At 42.5% G+C, this 19675-nt stretch overlaps 1 protein-coding gene across 4 annotated transcripts in view; it reads left to right on the forward strand.

Annotated features, from left to right (window-relative positions):
• chchd6a (coiled-coil-helix-coiled-coil-helix domain containing 6a) overlaps nt 1–19675 on the forward strand; it is a 108004-nt gene that overhangs the window by 40755 nt on the left and 47574 nt on the right. For 2 of the 4 annotated variants that reach the window (XR_004566952.1, XR_004566953.1), the window contains one exon: nt 16573–16638. Coding sequence is in view for 2 of the 4 variants with exons in the window: in XM_034196484.1 (XP_034052375.1) it covers nt 16573–16643 (71 nt within the window). In the remaining 2 variants the exon portion in view is untranslated. Of the gene's footprint in view, nt 1–16572; nt 16644–19675 lie in introns of all 4 variants that reach the window. The other 2 variants (XM_034196484.1, XM_034196485.1) reach the window with 1 other exon arrangement.

Consider the following 19675-nt stretch of genomic DNA (forward strand, 5'->3'; position numbering starts at 1 on the left):
TGAGGTGTTGTGATGTCGGCCTTCACAACCACACTGGGGTCTGTGATCAGTTCATCAGAGACTTCAGTCCTTCTGACTTCAGACTTCAGACCTACTTCAGTCAGTGTGTTGAGTCTTGTCCATTTCAGCTGGACTCCAGTCCGATTGCAGAGGTCATTGAGATCTGGCCAGTCAGACCCCGAAGCCCCTGGCCTGAGAGTCCAGTTTCCCAGAGTCTTTCCTCCTGAAGCCGAGGAAGTTGTTCTGGTCTGCACTGGCCAGGGGGATCTTCCTTCTTTGTAGATCCAGCACGAGTGAGGCCCTGGCCATTTCTCTTATGGTGACATCATCATTATTAAGCATGTGGATCAGGTGGGCTAGCCTGGTGGCTATGTAGGTCCACTCGACATTGGGGACTCCCAGCCCCCCCTCTCCACATGGGAGGAAGATGATGCCCCGTGTGGAGTGTGTGTTGAGGCCCACCCACTTTCTGACCAGCTGGACAGTTTTGTATACTACCCAAATCTTGTATTTCTGTCATGCTACGGAAGCGATTTGAATTAGAAAAAGAGAGAGAGAAAGAATAATAATATGGCTGTGGAGAGTCAAAGCATGCTGGAGATTAAATGGATGGAAGATGATTTTGTGTGCATGTACACTGTATATGTGTGTGTGTTTGAGTGTGAAAATGTGCACATAACACCAATATCCTCCAATTATTTTGTGGATTTTATAGGCCACACACACACACACACACACACACACACACACAGAGGTCTTTCATTTCATTTCAAACCTTTATTTATCCAGGTGTATCCCATTGAGATCATTGATCTCTTTTTTAAGGGAGACCTGCTCAAGTAGGTTCCACATGAAACATAAAAACATAAACAGAACAACAAAAAGGACATCATACAGCATCATTACAGGGTTTACAATTTACATAACTATCCACATGTGCAGGTACCAACAGCTTCCGATTGAGTAGCATCCAACCGAGCTTTAAAAACATTTAGTGGCACCAGATTTCTCAGTTTCCATTTCATTTGCAGACTATTCCAAGACAGAGGAGCTGCGCATCTAAATGCCATCTTCCCTAAGACAGTCCTAGCAGTTGGCACATTTAATAAAACCACAGCATGCGATCTCAGGCAGTAGCCACTTACAATTTGCCGTGAGATCAGGGAGCAGATGTAGGATGGAAGTTTCCCTAACATGGCTTTGTATATAAAAATGTACCAGTGACTGAGCCTCCGTACAGTTAGTGAAAGCAAACCAGCCCTTGCATACAGGGTACAGTGATGGGTTAATGCTTTACAGTTTGTCACAAATCTCAGTGCACTGTGATACGCAGCATCTAACTTGACCGGGCAATGGGCAGGTGCATTCATATACATCAAATCACCATAGTCCAGCACAGGTAGAAAGGTCACAGTGACTAGCCTTTTCCTGGCCTCAAGCGAGAAACAGGACTTGTTCCTGTAGAAGAAACCTAGCCTAACCCTCAGCTTTTTAAGCAGGTTATTGACATGACGTTTAAAAGTGAGACAATCATCAAGCCAGATACAGGTATTTGTAACAGGTAACCACTTTTTCTTTTTATTCCTTGCGTAGTTACAATATCTAAAACAGGCTCTGGACAGTCTTGGACTCAGAAGCCTGGCTATTTATGTTTGTCTCATTAGTGGGTTTGCATAGGGAGTAGGAGACTGGCAGGCTGTCGTACGGGTGGCACAAGCTGTGTTTGTCGTTGGGCTTAGGATGTTTGGAGACAGACCACTATGTGTATGTGTGTAATACGGAGAGATATGTATGCATACTGTATATTCAGGTGCACGTGTACTGTATATGTAAATGGAGGAATTATGTCTCTATCCTCAGGCTCGGTGTGTTTGCAGACCGCACCAGTAGCCTCATAATGCTGTGGATTTACTCTGTTTGACTGCTCCAAGTGTTCTCAATGCCTGAGCTTTAGTTTTCTCAAACTGCTCAGCTGAACTAAACCAAGATGGGTAAAGTGAAACTGAGCCAGGCTTATAACTATGTTACAGTATCTTACACCTTTGCATTAACATACTTGCTGGCAAGAACTTGTTCAAAATTTGACAAGATTAATTGGAAGCATTAGAATAGAGATTGTTGTTTTCTTGTATTGAGTAAAGAAGAACATGGAATGACAACAAGACCGAAAAATCGCTTAACAGAAAATGACATGACACACAAACTATCCATTTCATAGTGCTGACTATTTAATGTTGTGTGCTGTCAATGTATTTCCTGTTTGCTTTGTTAAAGTTTACTGCCACTTTTTGATCTTCTCATCATTAAATGTGCTTCAATCGATTGGCCACCAATCTGTATTGACCATGTTCCCTTTAAACAGTTGATATGTGGACGATCACATGACTTTTTGATTCTGAATTGATTACAATATACATTGCCTGCTTTCTCGCCTGTAAAGTAATTCACTGAACCTGGCACTGCATCTAGTCTGAACTACCCTATAGGGCTGCACGATTTTGAGCAAAAATCTAATTGCGAATTTTCTGACAAATATTGCGATTGCGATTCGCAATATTTGTTTTTAAGCGACCCAACGGAAGTTTATTGTAAAATGCGGCCATATCTCCGGCTAGGAAGGTCGTATCAACGTGCTCCCCTCTCTAGCACCCCCGCAGCCACGAATCTTAAACTGAACTGAACTACGAGTGCAATAACTAAACTTACATGAAACTTCCGTTGGGTTGCTTTAAAGTCAAGCTTCAGTTTAAGATTCACCCTGTAATAGATGTAAAACATGTGATGGAGCATTACTAACCTGACTCAGATGGTTTGTTTTACCACACCATCTAGGAAAGCTCCATTGGAAGTAAATATACTTGGCAGGTGATTGGATCAATCTGTCTATCACCTTCTATAATGGGCAACTTCTGATTGGTTAACAATGGCTGGTACATGTGGAGCACAGCACTTCTGACTTCCGGCCGGGGACTTCGGGTGGCAGTATACGCCGTGAAGTTGTTTGCGGCCTGCCAGTAAACCCAAAGCAGAAGAAGAAGAAGTGACGTCAGCGGCTTCATTTGCCTAATCCTTCCCCAGGAACTTATTCCAGTGTGAACGCGATCTGAACTAAAGAGTTCTCATGAACTAAGTTCTCATGAACCTTTGTGGCAAAAGTACTGTGGTGTGAATGCACCTTATGTTTCTAACAAACCAAAGGTGTTCTTGTTAGAACAAATCCATCTTTGTCTTTCCATGTCTCTTGTTATGGCCCATCCTCTACTCTGCGGTAGTGGCTCGTGGGGAGACCCGCAACATAAAATAATACACGCAAAAACAGGTAATTAGATACTGTGTGTTTATTCTTAAACAGCCGAAAACGGCACACAAAAAGAAAGGTCTGGAAGACTGGCCAAAATAAACAAAACAAAAGAGGGAACCCGAGCCAACCACAACACGGGCCGTAGGACCCAGAGCACCCCCCCCCCCCTACCAGAAATCAATCTAACAGCCCTAATGAAAACAAAATGAAGCCGCGAAAAAACTGGACTACCAGGTCCTCCAGGAAAAACATCAGCACATCTATCAAAACACGCAACAGCTCAAAAATGCACAAGAAGGTCTTTTCCAAGGAGAGTGTGTCTCTCGGCGTCAGGATCGGGGGAGAGACCTCTTCTCCTCCAGCTTCTCCTTTTAAGTACCCAGCTGAATGGAATTAGGAACACCTGGGGGAGGCGGAGCCAGGGGCAGACCAGGGTTGCGTTCCGATAATCCAAAAATCAGCTCCTAATGTCTAACCCTATCGTCTATCCCTTGACCTCTGAGTGAAACGTCACAGGGTTAAGGGATAGTGGATAGGAGAATTCAAAAGGACTTAGGAGAAGAGACTGCGGTACTTTAGAGAATCCGAATGCACTTTGACTATCCGACGTGTTTATGATGCGCCAGCGGACGTCATGAATGTGCGTCTGCTGCTGTGGGGAAACTATGGAAACTACAGTTTTCTATACAGCGGACTACAACATGGATGTTTAATAAGAACGAGGGACTACTGTAAACTCATCTAGAGACTCTGCACCGTGCTCTGATGCTGTTGTTTTATGCTTTATGAATGTGGACAACAGAGAAACATATTCTTCATGACCAAAGTTAGAATTGAAATAAAAAAGGAAAGTGAAACTTATGCTCGTCACCCTCTCCCTCCGGTCCACATTAATACAAATGATCCCAATACGTATGATTGTATGAACTATGAAAAGATCTTAAAATCAATACAGATGTATTTATTATAAACGTAAGTCCTTAACCAGTGGCGGCTGGTGGCCTATTTTTCTGGTAGGGCTCCCCTCCACGGGGGGAATTTTTTTTCTTCAGAAATTATGACTTCTGGTGATGTTGGGGGGGGGGGGGGGAGAAGACACATTGAGGCTTACAAATATGAGAAGACTGATCAATACCTCCATAATCTTCAGTGTGGAAAATATTATTTATCAACCTGAACATCTACACTTTACCAGGAATTTGTATTCTCAGAACTGGTCTTTGTTTTTTTCTTTCTTAAAACTGTTATGTACAATGTAACTGGCAAGACTAGAGCAAGAAAGAACATAAATAAGTTTGCAAAAGGTTTAAATAACTTCAAGTATCTGTCTTCAGATTTCGTGGAGGTTTTAGTCCAATGGGAAGCAGATTTAAAGCGACACCGAAGATAAACCAAAAATGTGGTGGAGCTGCAAACCGTGTAGTGTTGCTGGGACAGGACAAGAGGAGCTATAACCGTTGGAAAATACATCACAGACAATGCAACAAACGTGGAGACAGAACAATCACTTCTGTGATAAATGCCCACTTATTAATAAACTTCTAACACAACCATGGGAAACCTCCTCTCTACATACATAAAGTGATATCCAGCTTATTGGCCTATAGCACCTTTTTTACTGCTTTGAATAACAAAAACAAAAGGAAACAATAAACAACTGTTCCTCTGGGGTAAATGAGTCGAACGCAACAGGTTTCCAAACTGTCCTCATGTTCCTGGACTTTGTGGTTGAACAACATTGAAAACATCTTTGGTATCCAAAAGTAACTTCACAATACAGGACTCTCTTGAAAAAGAGAGTTTTAATCTCTATGAGACCTATCCTGGTTAAATAAAAGGTAAAATAAACAACATTCTGCGGCCGTTTAATTGTCTCTCTAATAAAACGCATTTTATTTTTTAAGGGTTGGCCGTGTGTGTATGTGTGTGTGTGTGTGTGTGTGTGTGTGTATGTGTGTGTCTTTATTTGTAGAGGAATTTTGCCCTTCTCTCCTTCTGAGTGGCAAACCTCTCAATGACTCTGGTGTTGAAGTCAGGAATGCTGCTAATTAGTTTTTTCTCAATTGACAGCATAGCCAGAGCATTCAGGTGATCCTGTGTCATGCTGTTCCTCAAGAAAGTCTTGATCCTTTTCAGAGTGGAAAAGCACCTCTCTGCCTCAGCCGTAGCCATGGGTGTGGTTACAAGAACCTTCAGAAGACTGACAGTCTCTGTGAATGTCTCCTGCAGATTGTTGTCAACAAAGAACTGGATCAGATTAACAGCACCACTGCAAGCCCTGAACTGGTCAGTGTCATAGACGAGGGACAGTTCCGTCTTGAGCTTTGCCTTGTCCAGTAGAGGGTAGGCCTCCACAGTTGTTTTCAGCGCTGCTTCAGGGAATGTTTGGCTGTGTTGCTCGAACAGTTCTCCTTGCAGGAGGGTGGCGCTGATCAGGTGTTTGGTGAAGGAGAATCTCTCCTTTGCGTGACTCAGTATGGTATCACATACCTATGAAATAATGCACAATGAAAAAATCAAGACATAATAAATAACAGAATCACCTTTTCACATCTATCAGTCATAATGTCATTAGTGTTCCCTATACGATGTGTAACAAACAAAGAGCTTTCTTGTGAATGGAACCTATCAGAATAACAGGACATCTATCTGAGCATCAACAGAACAATATTACTGTTTAAAATTAAGTCACTACAATATATACATTTAATGACTGTTTACACTTCATTCATTTATTGTTGGGCCCTTTCTGTCCCCTGTGGTTGCTTCTGGAGGCCTAAACCTTTTCTGATCTGTCTTGATGATCCCCTTTGAAATGTAGAGACTGTGGGACACTTTTTGCAGTTTAGGCCTTGTTAAGTGTATACAATTCAGAATGTAATAAGCAATAGGCCTTTTATGTGGATATTTTAACTAGCCTACCTATTTATTGAATTTACAGAAAATGGGCTTTATTGTGAAATGTATCATTATTGTGATATGAAATTACCTATATTATTAAAGGAGCTTTTGGTCATAGAACACCTTCCTATTACTGCTTACCTCTCTAGCCAACCGCTGTTGCTCTTCATGTCCAAGTCCCCTCCGTTTTGTTGTGGGCGGCTGTTGTACAGATCCATCAGGAGGAATGGAGTCCCTGATCCAAACCACAAGTAACCATGTACAATTACTCATTGTGGGAAGAATTGACAAATTAGGTTTGACTATTTGAAATAGTAGTCAGAGATACACCTTATAAACGTTATATAATATATACATTTCCAGTTAGCCTGTTTAAGATATTTAAACAAGTATGTATGAGTTGGTCTATTGTGTTCAGCTAAATCACATTTAGGTTTAATAGATTTCCTATAATAAGCACATCTCAGCCATTGTAAATAATGATTTACCTGATTGTCTGTATGCTGCTGGTGAACCTCTTGATGAGTCCTTTGATGTAGACAGAGTCGATGTTCCTCTTCTGCAGTTGGCTAAACAGCATGTCTACATGTGGCATTATCTTGTGGAACAATGTCAGGAAAAAGCCAAAAACGTCATCTTCCATCATTCTCACAAAGCCCCCAGCTTCTCTCACTGTTATGGGATCAAAGTCACCTGAGTCTCTGATTGTCTTGAAACACTTCAGGATGTTCTCCTTCTGCTCATACACAGTGTTAACAGCACGACTGTGAAAGTTCCATCGTGTTGTGGAAGTGCCAGGAAGTCTGTGTGCCACCACTTGATCCAGGATCGCAGTTCTCTTAAAAGACCTGGAGAAAAATGCAGCAAATCCACCAAGGTCTGAAAAAAATGCACTTATTTTGGGGATGTGGGATGTTGCCTGCTGCATAATGAGGTTCAGCTGATGCGCATAGCAGTGGATGTAGTGCGCACTACTGTAAACATCCTTCACTTTCCGCTGAACTCCACCTTTAGCTCCCCTCATCACCGCTGCACCGTCATAGGCTTGGGCGATTAGTTTGCCCTGTTGTCCATCGGGGAGTATAGTGCCCAGCCTCTCCATCAGCGCGGTGGCAACTATGTCAGCATTCGCATTTTGAAGAGGGATGAACTCAAAAAAACGCTCCTGGACGTTGTTATGGGGATCGATGTAGCGTAGCACAAGGACTAACTGGCAGTGGGTGGAAATATCAGTGGTCTCATCCGCCTGAATAGCTAAATAACTGGCATTTTTTACCTCCTCCATAATGTAATTTTTAGTAACTGCTAATATGCAGTCCAACAGTTCATTTTGCACCGTCTTTGAGGTGCCTTTGAAAACGGTAGCCGCTTTAAGGTGCTCCTCCAAGACGCTATCTAACGAGGCCAGCAGGTTAACTAAACCCCGAAAAACGCCGGGGTTGTCGGACGTGTCGGTCTCATCATGGCCACGCAAAGCCAGTTCAAAGCCCCCACAAAATTTCACACAATCAATAATCTTCGACAAGACGTGCCTGTTCTTGTCTACTTCTTCGTTGTGCTTCATAACTGAGATCTTGTACCCTTGATCAAAGCCATGTTAGCTTTGCCTAGCATGGCTAGCTTAATGGTACATGTCATGTGTGCCTTCGTGCGCTCATGCTTTTTAATTCTTTCGGACAAATGTTTCATGTCATTTACCCCCTTCACAGTCCACGGGCACGACGTATCTGTCCCCGGCTGTTTGAATAGCAAGCATGGAAAACAGAAGACAGCATTTACCTTGTTGCATCCAGCTAGCCAAGCCTTTCTGCTGTACCAGCTACATGTGAAACTTCGCGTATATGATTTTCTTTTCTCACGAGCATTCTGTGATATGCACAAATCGGGTTGGTCCGGTCCAAGGTCTTTAAGTATGATTTTATCTCCCAAACTTCGCCTTTCAAAAGGATTGGAGAGTAGCTCTTGCACTGAATTGGGTGCGGGCCGTGGTCCGTCGACTCCACCTGCACACGATGCCATTCTCATAGTTCTCATATATTCTCATACTGCGTCACCTTGGTCTAAAAAACAACTCACGTCAAGGCACGTAAGCAACGTGGGCGCCAACGTCAGCGCCCTCGTGACCAAAATATTTGACGGCGCTGATTGGCTGAAATCATGTTTCGGCGGCACAGTTTACTATTGAGACTTTTTTAACGTGCTGGTTGCTGCTGTTTGTCTCGGGGGCTCCGCCCGGTAATGATAAACGAATGCCATGGGCAAGGCCAGGCAGGAAACATGTGACTTATCAGTACTTTAGACATCGTAACACAATTTTAAACGAGATTTTATTGTAGATTATACATTTTACTGATACCAATTGTATGATATTTACCTTGTTAATTAAAAATACAAATATAAAATGTATTTTTTTTAAATATATATTTTTTTATTTTATTTTTTTTTTAATATATTTTTTTGTATGTGGGAAGAGGTGGGGCGGCGCCCCTTTGGGCCGGCCGCCACTGTCCTTAACATTTATCACTGTGTACATCACCATTCAAACATCTTTTAAAAGTTGAACAAACCCCACACAGCTCAGTAAAGGCTGTGAAATGCTGACTTTATTTGATAATTTCAGTAAAAACTAACGTTCATATTTCTCTTTTTGATTATAATACTGATGAACGTTCAAAACAAAGCACTTTGGCAACTTACCACATACGTTTTAAAATGCTTAATAAGCACCGTAACTTTCATTATATAATTGCTCGGTCATAATCGTTTGTTTCCGTGAACGGCCGACTGTTGAGTGACGGCAAATGCTGCGGCTGCAATGCATTGTGGGGCAGCATTTTCTCCTCTCCTTTCGGTAAGGGAGGTCCAGTGGTTCCTAAGCTAAAGGAGGTTATAAAGGAAGTTTGAAACCTCCTTTCCTTTAATTTAGAGAATTGGAACGGCACTTATCATGGCTGCCAGTGACGTACTTCCGGGTCATTTCACTCCGTTAGGAAGGTTCCTAAGCTAAATGGACTATTGGAACGCAACCCAGGTGTACCTGCACAGCAGAGAGACAGAGAAGACAAAAAAGAGGGGAGCACGTAACACTAATGTCAATACAGGAAATGTATTAGCACAATTTTTTATTTGATTTTTGCACATGTCTATTGTTGGTTTCACATGCACCTTTTGATATATATGTTACTCTTCCTTCTTACCGTCTCGTCTTGCTTGCTCACTCTCTCACGCACACTCCTGTTATGGTAAAGTATAGTTTGAAGCTGGTGGAAATAGAGCATACAGGAGGGGATAATAATAATCCTCCTTCAAGTCTGACAGGTTCCTTGACACACTCACAGCGGGCGCCTCCATGTAGCGCACTGGAAATATACAGACACACGACCACACCATAGACTGTATATATAAATGGACGTAGTGTCCGTGACGTCACCCATAGGATTCTGCAGAGTTGCCGAGAAGCCCTTAGTAGGCGGAGTCGGCCACTAACGGCTCGACTGTGACGTCAGAGTCTAATCCCGCCTGCTCCAAATAAGGGCAAAGAGGCGGAGCCGAGGCGGGACCTGCTGCCTCCGAACTGGAAGTAAACAGAGCTAGCTCAGGCTAAGAAGCTAAGCTAACATGAAATACATGCATAACAAGTTACTGCTAACAGTGTAGTTCCCCTATATAAACGTTACATTCATAATCAAATGAGACAATCTGCAAGAGAATTAGCTATATTTTGTTATTCTTAATGCTTGTCATTCACACATTGAGAAAAGACGGACTAGTGGGCTAGCTCCGGGACGCCGGCTGGAGCTAGCCCCCTGCGGCTCCGTTAGCTCCGGCGGCCACCACTGGGATAATTGGGTCCCCTATTAACATTTGCTCCCGTTTAGCATTATGGGCGTCATAGCCATAGACTATAAAAGTCTTACCCAAGGCTGAATCATAAACTAAAATGTATATGTATGCATAAAGGGTTACGTCCTTAGCTGGCTAATAAGTAACAAGCTAAGCTACCAAGCACACAAACATCTGCGAACGGGGTTAACATGTATAATATTATCATTTTAGACTTCTTGGAAGTTCTGTTAGTACATTCAAGCACACAGCACGACATTTTAATTGTCTGGTATTTGTAACAATATTCCCTAAAAGGCACAATCACCACGAACATGGCTAAAGCTAAAGGGTCAAGTACAGTACTATGACTAACTAACGTTGTAGCCTCTATGGTTGTAGCCTAGCAGAGTGAACAAGTTGCTGTTAGCTGACAGTGAGGCATGTACGTGTCCATCAAAGTGACCACGCCCTAATTTATGCAAAAACGTTAAGACCTAATATAAATAAAATGGTCGTGTTAGAAAACAATTCACTCACAGATTCATAATCATGAAGGTGGAATCTAACTATATCGATAATAATATTTATTGCATCCATGGGTAGAAACATGTTTTTTTCTGCTGTAAAGTTGGGCATTTTAACATTTAACACGGGTCTATGGACATTGCTCCTTTCTGCAGCCAGTCCCTAGCGGCCCATGTATGAACTGCAGTGTGTGGCACTTCCGTATTGGCGTCCCGGCTGTTCCCCAGAGTTTGCCACTTGGCCCACACACACAGCTTAGCAGTAAATGAAGCCGATGGCAGTACCTTTTCCCTGGTCAAACAGAGAAGAGGAGAACTCTGGTTATGCACATTCTGTATATTCACATATACTGTACGTACACACACGCGGTAACAATGGCACGTTGGCTTTCTAATCAGAACTTTTTTTTAGTACCGTATTAAAACTCCACTTTTTTGCTGTGTTGCACTTTCTTATGGAAATGAATACACCCTGGGCCCGAGTCAAAGTTTAACGCTTTCATCCTGTGAAAAGCTATCTGCTCAATATGCTGCAGCGAGGACTTCCAATGTGCCTATTAGTTGAGCTTGTTAGCAATATTTCCTCTGAGGCTGCACCCATCTGGAGATGAAGATATGAGTTGCAAAATAAGTTTACATCACTAAACATTGCAGAGTTGTGGTTTCCATTCCTGATACCTAATTATTTTTGCCTTCGCAACAAAATAAAGTACTTCTGTACGTTGTGGTAAACACTCTTGGGTGAATTTGAAGTTGTGTCTTACATTTTTTTTGCTGTAAAATGCATGATTTATACTGTGTTTTATATCTGATAATGTTTAAGTTTAACATCTGCCATGCACTACAAGAGCATTTTCTCTTATAATTACTTTACCTGTAAATTGAACTTGAATCCACTTATGATGTTTATCTTAAACTTACATTCTAAAGCAGAGATGTTACATAACCCCGTTTTTTACACCGTTGTCCATACATTCTGTAGGGTCCAAACTAATGCTGCCAGAGTTGTAAGTCATAACTATTAGCTGACTAGGTTTTCCATTAGTGACATCTCTGACCCCTCAAGGGCTAGAAAACAGTATACAATATACATTAGGACATACACACCAAAGAAGTAGAATGATAAATGGAAGTACATTTGTTTAAGGACGTAACACATGTTACACACACACACATATACAGTTCTACTCAAAGCCCAGGGTCAATAGTGTGACTCCATCAAGAATCCTTTTGTGTGGTTCAGTAAATGCCTCTGCCACTTTCAGGTCATACCAAAAGGTTAGATGAGGTGGGAGTGTTTGTGGGAGTGTGTGTTAGTTTTCTTTTAGCCACCAACTTGTTGACCAAGGTTTGCGATTTGTTCAAAAATGAACAGAGGACATATTATGCTCATTTTCAGGATCCTTTTTGTATTTTGTGCCTCTTCTGTGACACGTTAACATGCATTCATATTTAAAAAGCGCTTTATTTTTCTCATACTCATCTGAAAACAAGAGCTCTGATTGGTTAGCTGGCTGGATCTGTTGAGATTGGTCAACTGCTTAGAGATATGTCGGAATATCATATAGTATTTGGTGTAGCAGTACCCAATAGAAGCGTGAGTGTTACATAGTGATGTTGTGCTCCCTCTAGCGTTACCTTTGGGATTTTAGCCTTTGCAGACCATTTACATGTACAAAACCCTATATACTCTATAGGAAAGAGAAAACCCCAATAAAGCATAGTGGCCTCTTTAAGCCTTTTGCTGCTTTGGCAAGTGTCTATCCTACATTAGTGCCATATGTGTTTATTTCATAGCAGATACTTTCAGCCAGGATACATCAACCTTATCAATGCCCTACATGGACCAATAGAGTGAGATGCTCTATATCCTGATCTGAGCTCAGTATTACCTCTGTCATAATTACCTTGTTTTAATGAGCGAACAGCAATGGAACTACACTATTAAACAAATCTACCTCATTACTTTTGAGGCTGCCTTTGACTCCAAACAAGCACCAAATTTAGGATCCCATAGTCGAAGGATGGTTGTAAACATGTGTAGACAGCTGGGGAGAATTGCTGCAATCATCATCAGTAGGGAAGCAGAAATCTGTTTGGTTATTGATGGCTGATGACTGTTAAGTGCAGCTGTTGCCACATTTTTACAGCTAACAGGCTTTTTGACACTCTACACATAGGCTATGTTTTGCACGCTTTTATATGGCCATCTTTAAAAAAGTAATGAGCATTGGTTTCTCCTTCATTACTTTTTTTTCCTATCCCATGCACATCAACTTTCCTCTTGCTTTTAGCCCTAACCCTGGTTAGGAAATGGTACATTCGCTCAAAAATATCGACCATATGCCACCATTATTCAGATGGAAAGCATAATGGCATTTAGAGCTTCAGATGTTGGGACCACTTTTTGTGCCTAAAGACTACTAATCAGGAAAACCACCAAATTGACTTGGGCCCCGTCCACACGGAGACGAAAACTAACCAAATTCGATATCAAAAAAGTCTTCCGTCCACACGGAATTGGCTTAAGAAACGTGTCCGTCCACACGAGACTGCTCGACCCGCTGGAGACGCTGTAGTACATATGCCGGGCCTGTAAGTGGCGCTGTACTTCCGCCACAAAATATACCAAAAGCAGCAAAGAAGACTGATGACGATTAGTATTATTATTGTTGCTGATGGTTGTGGTAGAGGAGCTGTACATTTTGCACTAAAATCTGTATCATGGTCAGTAGCGTCTGGAGCACGAACGCAACCCTGTGATCCGCCATTGTTGTTGGCGAAACGCATCAGCAATGACGCGGGGGTGAGCAGGAGAGGCGGGGCCAGTGTTTCCGCCAGATCAGAGCTGAGAGGGCGTCCACCCCTAGAGCGGGGGGGGAGACACTTACATTTTGACTTGAGCCGTCCCTTACAGATACTGTCTTTTAAAGTTAGTGAGCCGGATCAAATGGCTCGGCTCTCTTAAAGCGCCGGCTGTTTCGGCTCCCACACGGCTCTTCATGTTACCACAGTTTACCACGGAGCCTCAGTTTCGCCGCTGCGAGGCTCTGGCGCTCGCAGTTCACGCGCGTGCTCCACTAGCACTGCTCATCGCGTCCGTGTGTTGTCCTTTAGCAGGCACCGCCGATGTCGGGGAAACAATCTTCAATACTCCGAAAAGAATCCCACCAGACTCCTTTGTCCCTCCAACAGATGGATGTCCTTGTCCTTTTTCCTTTTCGTTATTTCAAGCGATAAAAACTCTCGATCTTCTCTCAAATTATTCATATTTTTGGACGCCCTCGACTCGAGTTCAGGGCGTCCCGAGCCGAATAAGGGCGTCAAATGACGGCAAGACGCCCCCCTGGCGGAAACGCTGGGCGGGGCTATGGCGTTATCGTTTTCAGGGAATGATCGTATCGGGTGTACACACGGAGCCACAAGCGTTTCGTCCTCAGACCTACCCACTTTGGGAGCCGTTATCAACGTGTATCGGATTCGGGCTCCGAATCCGCGTTTCCGTGTCCGCGTTTCCGTGTCGGCCTCGTGTGGACGAACCGTCTATACGATAGAGAACGTTAGCAGATTCAACAGATATCGTCTCCGTGTGGACGGGGCCTTAAAAAACTAAGCTACCAAGAGAGGACAAGACAGGTCTTCATGACGTCAAATGAGTGAACATAATGAGCGCCTAGGAAATAGGAACGTTTAAATTAAAAGGCTGCAGGTGGCCTAATAGTTGTATTCAAAGTCCCTATAAACAAGTGAATATATGCAGCATACAAAGGAAAGTACATTGGAACATTTGTGGTAGGACAAGAGAAGCAAGAAGTAATAGTTGGTCTGGACGAAGCTTCGATGCAAGTGTTCCATTATTTCCTTTTATGCCATTTGTTCATTTGTCTGTTCAAATTAAACAACCTAATGCTGTGCCTCATTATATTGAGATAGAAACAGGATTTAGCTTATCTCAGTTATTGAATAACATTGTTTCTCAAGCCTTTATAAATCCATCTTTATCTCTTTTATATTGAGGCTTTCATCCATGGTGAATTTCTAATCTTCATCTGTGTCTGATTTTCATTGAAGCAGGGTAGATAACTTTTTTTTTTTTGGACCCTTACACAAAACATTTCCATTACATGGTCAATTCTCCAATATAATTATTTTTGGATTATTTAAGACCAGAAAACCAGAATTGCGAATGTCAATGGCTGTAATATAAATGCAATATGGGTAAAGGGAGAAAGAAATGGTGGCCTGGTTAGACTATAAAGCACCAATTTGTTTGTTACACTGCTTCTTTGCCATTCTCTTCACTGGCAGGTATGACTGGTCTAATGAGTGGTTGAATAGGCAGATGTATCAATATGCAAATGTAGATTAAGGGCATGTCCATGGTCATTTATGGTAAACTGTCAGTCTTGTGTATGTGCGCTCAATTTCACAATGAATGAGATAAGACGTCTCGGAACCACATGGAAAAGTTTCGGTCATGTGCTGCATCAGGGCACTCTGCCATTTCTATATTTTGTCTTGTTTACCTTGGTTAAATCCAATGCAGATGACACCAGGCTGCTAAAAAATCAGACCACACACTTGTACATGGATGATTCAGGTCTGATATCACCAAGTACCACAGGAACTCTTCAATTCTGTGCGTCATGGTCTTCTTGTGGACTTTCAAATCATTCAAGTATCGTGGTGTATTCTTGAAAGGCATTATGAAGCAAATCCTGCTTCAAGCGATTGGATTTGTTAGAAGTCCATGCTTGGGTCAGGTCCTATGTCATAACCAATAGGCTATTTTGACCCAAACCATTCAAGATTAATCATAACATAGCTATGTAGGTGTGTTTTGTAATCCCTTTTTTCCTCAGTTACATTCACTTTTTTGTCCACTGCATAAGGAATTTAGTGTACATATGGCACTGGCAGCACTCCTTTTTGTACCTTGCCTATCTTAGACACGTGCACACACTGGGCCCAATCCAATTTAAAAAGTCAAGGCAAACACAAATATTCTCCTGCCTCTTACCGTCATGCCTTCTGCTGCTTTTCTTTCTTCTTTCCTCTCTTACCTCCCCTCTAGCCTCTTTCCTCCCCAGCTGGTACAGTTTGCTGGTTAAATATTTGGGAGCTGGGGAGTGGGTACTTGGTGCTGGGAGGCCTAAGCTAGGAGGATCAGCAAAGGAAAGGCTGCAGTTGTTGTGGATTAGCTGCTTGTTTTATCATAATACCACTGCCTGCGTGCTTGGGGTTTTGTCCTCACCAGGCAAGCTGCACAGTCAGAATTGACCAATTCTTTAAAAATGTACGAGTAAGGCAACTTGCTACTGCTGAGCTTCAGTTTTGCCGGAAGAAGCTGGATTTGCATAGCTTTCCTGAGGATGAAAATACAGCTCCACAACTTTTTCTTCGCACTGTAGCTTTGCTTCTTTGGCCCGGGGTCTCCCATGTGGTTCATCTTAGAGTAAAGGTAATATTCAGGTTAAATCACAGGTGGAATTCAGAGTTGCAGCTTTGAACTCATAAGTCTAGAAGTTCAAAGCCCGAAGCTACAATGTGGAAAATTGAAAGACAATGGAGAATGCAAGCTGCTATATGGAATAGGGGAAGAGAAAGCAGGGGAGGAAGGGGGGAAAAGCTAGCTGCGCTGTGCTTACCTGCACATCTGGAGATGTCATATCTCTTTTTTTAACCTATACAGAAACAGACTTTAATGTTTTCATTTTGTTCTCACAAAAAGTATGTCCAAATTTCTTTGTCAAACATTTCATACTTTAAACTCGTAGCCTACTATGAAAATACTTAATATTTGTAGTTGCCAAACACTAACACATTTTATAACATATATATCGTTATATCTGATATGGCTCAACATTGTCGAACAGGTGTACAGCATGAATCTGGTAACCCACATATGATTGTGATAATGTTTTGAACATACGACACTGTGACTAAATGTAACATATAATAAACAAAAAAATAAAGCTCAACTTATGCATTATGTTTATGTCTCCCTGTCTTGTCATTTAGAATTCAGAAAAATACATACAGAGCAAGGAGGAATTCCACAGTGCTGCCTCCAAGACGGAAGCAAATGTGAGGTAAGAGTCACACACACACACACACACACACACACACACACACACACACACACACACACACACACACACACACACACACACACACACACACACACACACACACACACACACACACACACATACACACACAGAATAATAAGTAGCAATAGATAGATAGTAATCTGCTGGTTTTTTCAATTTTTTTTAACAAGTCAAATTGAAACATTCCCTAGAGCACACCTGACTAATGCGATAAGTGTTTTAATTGGCTGCTTTAATTAAGCCGAATTGAACAATACCCTGTATCCCCGTCCTTGCTTCTCGCTGTGGACTTGTAATGAGCCACAGCCTGGCAAGCAAGCTAATTATTGCAACTGCAGTCTGTAAAAACACCCGGGTCTTGACCTGCTGTTAGATTTTGTGTTACACCAGTAACTGGGCTTGCCAATAACAAGAGTCCTGCAAGTACTCATAGATGACGGGAAAATAATATTTGTTACATTAAGTTTTATTAACCGACTTGTGGCCAGGGTGTTTATCTGTGTTTTAATTATATTCTTGGATTGTCCTCTTATTGTTTTTTTTTGCATTCATCCTAATGAAAACTAGACATCCATGCAGACATCTGACATCTGTTTCCATTAGTTAAACATTGTCTGTGTATCTTCATGTTGATTTGGATTTAAAGAGGCCATATTAAGCGTATTGGGGGTTTTCCCTTTCCTCCATCCATCCATCTTCTCCCGCTTATCCGTGGTCGGGTCGCGGGGGTAGCAGTTCCAGCAGAGAGCCCCAAACTTTTCTTTCCCTGGCGACATCAACCAGCTCTGACTGGGGGATCCCAAGGCGCTCCCAGGCCAGCGAAGAGATATAATCCCTCCACCTGGTCCTAGGTCTACCCCTTGGTCTCTTCCCAGCTGGACGTGCCTGGAACACCTCCCTAGGGAGGCGCCCAGGTGGCATCCTAACTAGGTGCCCGAACCACCTCAACTGGCTCCTTTCGACGCGAAGGAGGAGCGGCTCAACTCCGAATCCCTCCCGGATGACCGAACTTCTCACCTTATCCCTAAGGGAGACACCAGCCACCCTGCGGAGAAAACCCATCTCGGACGCTTGTATCCGCAATCTGGTTCTTTCGGTCATGACCCATCCTTCATGACCATAGGTGAGGGTAGGAACGAAAATGGCCCGGTAGACAGAGAGCTTTGCCTTCTGGCTCAGCTCCCTTTTCGTCACAACGGTGCGGTAAAGCGACTGCAGTACCGCTCCCGCTGCTCCGATTCTCCGGCCCATCTCACGCTCCATTGTTCCCTCACTCGAGAACAAGACCCCGAGATACTTGAACTCCTTCACTTGGGGTAAGGACTCATTCCCTACTTGGAGTGGACAGTCCATCCCTTTCCTGTAGTGTGATATAAAGGTTTTTTTGCATGTAAATGATCTGCAAAAGCTAAATTCCCAAAGGTCCCTCCAGAGCAGTGCTTCTCAAAGTATGGTCCGCGGACCACTGGTGGTCCGTGAGCGCCCCCTAGTGGTCCGTGAGTATATTGGTAACATTTCACATTTGAAATAAATAAATCAATTTAAGTTTTCCGCACTCTCGTGGGAATATCTCCGCAATGGAACGAGCTTAAGTTTCACTTTATATTGCATGATAAAGCCCAGCACAACACCTTCGTCACACATGTTGCCAATTGTTTGCACCATTTCCAGGCGATTTATAATCTGTTCTAGAAAAACGATGTGTTTTGGGATATTTGTGGAGTTAGGTGGTCCGCGAGTGTTTTTTCATTGGTTAAGTGGTCCTTGGTATGAAAAAGTTTGAGAAACACTGCTCCAGAGGGAGTTTCTCCCCGACCCATGGTGACCCACAGCCCCCAAGTTTTTTTCCGTTATCCTGCTGACAGACAGACAAACAATCCCAATAATAAACAAACTCAACCAAAAACACAACATCCTTTGAAGATCAAACAAAAGCAGAGGTTGTACTCAACAAGTGTCATAGCAACAACTGTGGTCAAACACCACAACCTTTAAGCAAAAAGAAAGACAATCAGTAAAATGATTACCAAAACATATGCTTGTTAAGGTTGATGGAAGCTTACAGACAGACTTGAGCTTTGAATCTTGATCTCATACCTAAATGTATATGTGAGTGTTTGAACTCAGATCATCTGGTAAATCAGGTGCCCTAATAGTCTTGTATGTTGCCAGTGTTTAGGCATACACTTTTCCAAATGGTAACCCGTTTACCATAACGTGAAAAAAACCACATGATACTTGAACTCCATTTTTCATCACTTAATACAATGGTTCAGACAAACTGCTGTAACTGTTGGCCTGTTTAGAACCCATCTCATCGCCTGACAGTTTGAGTTTCTTGGCTCATCTGACTTTTCTAGCAGTGCCACCATGTTCCCAGATCTCAGCAATGACTTTGGAGTGTAAAATGCTTTTATAGCCAACTGAAGATGGCCAAAGATACAAAAAAGAACAACATTTGGGAATAACCAATTCCTCACCCAGTGAGAGTACTTGCCTGCTACCAGTAGCTGACAGCGACTTGCAGATGCACTGGAAGTAAAATATGAGGAACATTTCAATAATACAGCATCAGGGGTACAATTCTGAATAACCATCCTGCCAAATGGAAGTGTACCTGCTACACCTTCACACTTAAGCCCTTAACCTCAGTTTTAACAATAACAAGAATGGGTTTTAGGTTAATTTGAACGATGACATCTGCAATTTAGGAATACCAGACTCCCATTACAGAAAGATTTAAAGCATTACCAACATTCTTTTGATCTGTGCTGATGCTTAAGACAAGGTGATCTTACAGTACCTCTGGGGGATCCGTACAGTAATACCAATAATCCTCTGCTCGTTCGGAGGTGGTGTGTGTGGAGTTGAAAGAAGGTTATTCTTAATCCACAAGCGTTTTATCATAGAAGATAAAACGATGCAAGCTTCCTGTATCATACGTTTATGGACAATTATATACAGGCTTTAGAGAGTGGATTAGGCTCTCATTTATTCTGTAATCTAGTCTA

This window comes from Gymnodraco acuticeps, unplaced genomic scaffold (genome assembly GCF_902827175.1).
Source record: "Gymnodraco acuticeps unplaced genomic scaffold, fGymAcu1.1, whole genome shotgun sequence".
NCBI lineage: Eukaryota > Metazoa > Chordata > Actinopteri > Perciformes > Bathydraconidae > Gymnodraco > Gymnodraco acuticeps.